The sequence below is a fragment of the Equus quagga genome, unplaced genomic scaffold (genome assembly GCF_021613505.1).
Source record: "Equus quagga isolate Etosha38 unplaced genomic scaffold, UCLA_HA_Equagga_1.0 94425_RagTag, whole genome shotgun sequence".
NCBI lineage: Eukaryota > Metazoa > Chordata > Mammalia > Perissodactyla > Equidae > Equus > Equus quagga.
Window position 1 is genome coordinate 1 of NW_025804011.1, and position 5933 is coordinate 5933.

The window sequence follows — 5933 nt, forward strand, 5'->3', positions numbered from 1 at the left end:
AGGCCTGCTCTGAGTCTGAATGAGTTCTCCAGGGCTAAGTATTCCTCCCCTGTATGACTCTTGTTGCAGTGGGTTGCATCATACAAGAGGAGCCCTAGTGTGGCCAATAATTTCTAAAGATAAAAATACAGAGTTCTAAAGTTTCCTACTTCTGAAGCTTGGAATGTTCCCTTTTTCTTCCTCCTTCCCACCCTGTCTCCTTCCCTCTCCCCCACTGTCTCTCCTTCCCTTCCATCACATTTTCTTATGTTTTAAATCATATTCTTGATTATAAAAATAAGATAACGATAAAGATAAAAAATGAAAAAGATGTTGAAGATATTTTCAAAAGATATTAAATATATTTTAATGATAAAGGAAGAAAATAAAAATTTATCATCATCCAGAATGAATTCTTTATGTATTGCCATTTAAATAAAATCCAAATAGATTAAAAACTTTAAATCAAATTTTTTTTTTTGGAGGAAGACTAGCCCTGGGCTAACATCTGCTGCAAATACTCTCCTTTTTGCTTGAAGAAACTGGCCCTGAGGTAACATCTGTGCCAATCCTCCTGTACTTTGTGTGGGGCGCCTCCACAGCATGGCTCGATGAGTGATGTGTAGGTCTACCACCAGGCTCTGAAGCCGTGATGTTGGGGCGCCGAAGCAGAGTGCGTGAGCTTAACCACTACACTACTGGACCAGCCCTAAAACAAAATTTTAGTTGTGGTAAAAATTTTTTATTGTGGGTAATTTAAGCATAGACAGAAGTTGAAAGAATAGTGTAATAACCCCTCTGTATCCGTCACCCAGCTTCAACAATTATCAGCTCCTTGACTGTTGCCCAGCTTTGACCACTTGGGGATGAAAAATATGGTTTCTACATTACATGAAGAGTCATGTGTCTAAAATATGGGAAAGCTCTATTACTGAAAGGTAGAAGGGAAGGGCAGGTACTGGAGGGCAATTATCGGTGTTTGCCGTGGGTGAGGGTCAAAGGGTTGTTGATTGAGGAAGTCCCTAGGAAGTCACTAAGCAGCTGAATAGCAGGAACTCGGGCCTTTCACTCTGGGCCATCCAGACATCTCTGGCCCTGAGAGACAAATGATCTTTTATTTTGTTTGATTCCTTGTATTGTGGGACCTCTTCTGTACCAGCTTAGCCTTTGTCTTCCTAAAATAGATTTTCTAACTAACCCAAATTGCCTCCAACTTCCCACCACCAAAAAGAAGTTTGCAGTAGACTTTTTCTTTTGCCTTCAGGAGCATGTTTATTGTGTTTGAGAAGATACATCAGGGCTCTCTGAGCTACGAAGGGTAAAAGGAAATCCTCTCAGTACAAACTGAGAAAGGTAACAGGGAAAACATTTTTCACAGCAGCTTGAACCACAAAGTCAGAAGTAGATCTGGATTTAATACAAATGATGTAATTCCTAGTCATCTTTGGCTACTTTTATAACTTAATTCAGACAATGAATTAGGCTGAAATTCACTGTGACATTTGGTGGACTTCAGGACCTTTAGTATATCGCAAAATATATTTTGATACACAAAAGAAGCAAGAATTGTAAGTAGGTGTTTTAAACACCACTAATCTATAGCTATAAACTTCTACTCTTTTTTTTCTGTTTTTTTACTTTTCTGTGATTAACATATATCCATTGTGTACTAATTTTGAAGGAAAGTAATTGAAATGTTAGCCTACTGATGAACAATATACAGTGTACAGGGGGTGAAGGTTTGCAGCAAAAGAAAAGTTGTTTATTGGATTTAGCAATCAATGTATTTATTGGTGCATCTATAAGAGTGGTTTTAAAAGAGTAGTGGGGACAGGAGCCCCACTGCATTTGAATAAGAATTAAAGGACATTTATATGTCAATTAAACACCAATAAAGCTAAATTAAAAAAAAACAATTGAAAGGCAAAGAAAACCTGGAGCAATAAATAAAGATCATTCTTTCAAAAAGTGTGACAGTGAATCTGGTGCCTGTGATCCAAGCAGGGCGCACAGTGGCTGCTGCTGTTTTTCCAGATGGGAGAGAATGGATGTAGCACACTTATGCTGAGTTGAGAGAGTCGTTGAAGATATAGGTGAGAGAGGACGCACTCGCTAAAATAAGATTTCTGTGGAAAAAAGTGGATGGAATCCAGCTCCTGGTTGGAGAGAGAGGTTTTTGAAAGCAGGAAGAGTACTTCTTTCCAATTAACAAGAATGAAGAAAACTGGTACTTTTGTTGTAGAAATGAAAGTGGGGCATAGCTTTTGATCTGTGAAAGAGATATAGAAGTGATATGCTATTGTGAAATGTTTACAGAATCAAATACATTTTTCCTTTTGTTCTGTAATTTATGTAGAAGTAGTAGCCTGTTTTTGAAGATATTACAATTAATGGCCTACAGGCTAATCTTGGCTCACAGAAATGTTTTGTTTATTCCTCAGAGAAACAAGAGGATTCCAAATAAATTCGAGACTTCTTTCTTGTTTTGAAAAATTGAAAGTATTCTTTTTCCTCCAGTTTTATTGAGAAATAATTGACATACATCACTGTATAAGTTTAGGGTGTACAGCATGATGGTTTGATTTACATACATTGTGAAATAATTGCCACAGTAGGTTTGCTAACATCCATCATCTCATATGGGTACAATGAAGAGAAGAGAAATAAGAAAAGAAAAAAGAAAAAAAATTCTCTTGTGATGGGAACTCTAAGGATTTACTCTTTTAACAACTTTCCTATATATCGTACAGCAGTACAAAGCATAGTTGTTATGTTGCCCATTACATCCATAGCACTTATTTATCTTATAACTGGAAATTTGTACCTTTTGACTACCTTCCTCCAATTCTCCCTCTCCTCACCCTCTGCCTCTGGTACCCACAAGTCTGATGTCTTTATCTATGAGTTCAGTTTTTAAAAATTTTAAAAATTTTGTAGTTTTTAGATTCCACATGTAAGTGAGATCATACGGTATTTGTCTTTCTCTGTCTGACTTATTTCACTTAGCATGATGCCTTCAGGGTCCATCTATGTTATTGCAAATGGTAGGACTTCCTTATCTTTTATGAATGAATCACACTCCATTGTGTATATCACAACTTCTTTATCTGTTCAAGTATCAATGAACACTTAAGTTGTGTCCATGTCTTGGCTACTGTAAATAATGCTGCTATGAACATGGGGGTGCAGATAGCTTTCTGAGTTAGTGTTTTGTTTCCTTTGGATGTATTTCCAGAAGAGGAATTGCTAGATCATATGATAGTTCTATTTTTTAAATATTTTGAGCATCCTTCATACTATTTTTGTGAAGATTTTCTTGTGTGGTGACTGAACCCCCTGTGGATGGGTGTCAGCTCCCCTGTGGAGGTTTTCCCATCTTGCTTGACAAGGGGAGGACACTGGAGTCAGGGGAGCTAGGGCTTCTGTTTTGGAAAAGAATGAATGCTGAGACAGCTGAGTGATGATAGCGCTTCTTGCCTCCTTTTCCTTCTCACAACTTTTCCTCCTGTTATGCGGAAACAATGGAGCCTGGGTTAGAAGGTAAGCCTGGGCTTCCTGGCCAGCATCCTCCTCAGAGCTGCCTTCACCTCCTGGTTCTTCAGACTGTAGATGAGGGGGTTTAGCAATGGGGTCACCACACTGTACTGCACGGAGAGCACGTGTTCCAGGGCTGAGCCGGATGCTGGAGTCATGTACCTCGAAGGAAATGGCACAAAGGAGTAAACTGAGCTCAAGACAATGGCCACAATAGTGCTGGCAGCCACGGTCGGTCCCATCCCAGAAACTCTGCAAAGAGGGTCCTTAGAGCTGAGTCATCTATCATTGGTGACAGCATCTAGAAATGGCAGTATGATCAGTGAGAAGTCAGTCATTTCTGGCTTGAAACACCTCCAAACAAAAGTGATCTTATGCAGAAAATGATGGGAAAGAGAAAGTCCTTCCGCACATCAAGTGCTGGGGCTTAGAATAGAACTTATAGTAGTTTCATGCATTTCCGTACCATTTCATAGTCTTCAAAGCATCTTTCCTTAATAGTTAAGACGATAATATCAGGATTTTTTCTCTCTCCTTTTCCCTATATATACAACAATATGTTCTCATCTTGTGATGATTATTCCCTTGCAAAACTGTATGCTTGGTCCAATAAAGTCATTGTTCCCAACATTTATGGCTCTGGAATTACTCTCAGAATCACAGTACATTATTTATATAATGCTTAGTGGAACAAACATCAGTCCTTTCAGGTACATTTTCTGTGGCTTAATGAAGAAGCTAAGCTTGGTGAATAAAGTGGAAGACAAAAATGTGTTGAGCACAGGATAGGAATCCAAAATAGTAAGATTACATTTTTGGATGCATCGTTTAAGTGTCACTGGGAGTACTTCACAAAGAAGCATTACTTTTATGTTTTTTGTTTTTTGTTTTTGCAGTGGTGCCGTCACCATTGGAATGTTCTGTGTGGGTTCTGGTGTGCTTGCTTAAAAAAGATATTTATTTTACTGTCATTCTTCACCATCTAATTTATCCCTCCTGACATTTCTGTGACGTAGGTAGGAGAAATTTTATTGTCTCCTTATTATATATGAGGAAACTTAGACAAAGGGTGACGAAAAGATTTGTTTAAAGTCTTAGGTGAGCTCTCCTGGACCATTCCTTATCAGTCTTTCCCACCCCAACTTCTCTCCACGTAACAAGCATGTGAGAAAACTATGGAGCAATTTGTGCAACTCCATCTTCACCTCACCAGTAGAGAGCCCAGCCCATCAGTTGTTCTGTGTCCTAGGCTGTGAGGAGGCATCAGCTAGAGCTGCTTATGTTTGAGAGAAGCACGGTAGGAAAGAGTGTAAGGTTTGAAGTCAGTGAGACTTGGTTTATACTATGTCTCCATTACTAGCTTGTTCTGGGACCTTTGAGAAAATACCTGGTTATTCCTATAAGTCAGAGATCTTACCTGAAAAAGGGGTTAGCAAGTTTCTCTTGCAGTGCGATACACACTAAAATTAAGCTTGACCATGTAAAGCAGCCGCTGTATAGTATGTGTCTAATAAATAGTTATGACACAAATACACTTTAGATACATCCTCTTCCTGTAGGAGAGAAATATGGCATCTATTTTAAGGATGACGTTATACTTTTTTGTCTAGCATTGAATAAAAATCTTCTGAAAGCTCTCTGATTGCCTTTTGAGAACTCCCAAATCATAGGTGAATGAAAATAGGAAATACTTCATTTATGCTCATTTATGCTTCATTTATGCTTATTTATGCTCATTTTTCAGAGTTAGATATTGAAGCCTCATAAAGAAAATAGATTTTTTAATAATTCACACAGCTAGTGCACAGCAGAGTCAGAACTAGAACGCAGGCCCTCTGAATTCCAGTACAATTATTTTCCTGGGACTTTGCAATGCTCTGTTCTATAGACTAACGCCACTAGGGTGAGGAATATCCTACATTTATAATAGGGGAGTGTAGTATGACATACCTGAAAATTCCAGAACCATAAAAGATGGTGACCACAAGAATATGAGAAGAGCAGGTGGAGAAGATCTTGTTCCGACCCGTAGCAGAGTTGATCCCCAGGGCTGTCGTGATGATACGGGTGTAGGAGCCCAGCAGCAGGACAAAATTTCCAAGGCCTAGGACCATCATGGTGGTAAAGATGGAGGCGATGCTAATGTAGGGGTCAGAACAGGCCAACAGGAGCACTGGGGGAGCTTCGCAGGCAAAACTGTGGACAAGGTTGGGGCCACAGAAATGCTGCTGAGCCAGAAAGATAGTGTCAACTAAGCCAGTCCCAATTCCTATGGCCCAGGAGGCTCCCACCAGGCCAGTACATACCTTCCTGTTCATAGCCACCGTGTACAACAGTGGGTGGCACACAGCCTGGAACCGGTCATAGGCCATGACTGCAAGGAGGCAAGCCTCAGTGGCCCCAGAAATTATGACCAAGGA

The 5933-nt window shown here is 39.6% G+C and overlaps 1 protein-coding gene across 1 annotated transcript; it reads right to left on the reverse strand.

Moving 5' to 3' along the window:
- Window positions 1-3512: 3512 nt before the first annotated feature.
- LOC124234594 (olfactory receptor 10C1-like) lies at window positions 3513-5930 on the reverse strand (the record flags this gene model as incomplete). Its single annotated transcript, XM_046651929.1, has 2 exons — window positions 3513-3675; window positions 5464-5930. Coding segments are annotated over 2 exons (630 nt in total), but the record flags the coding sequence as incomplete, so codon positions are not given.
- Window positions 5931-5933: the final 3 nt, after the last annotated feature.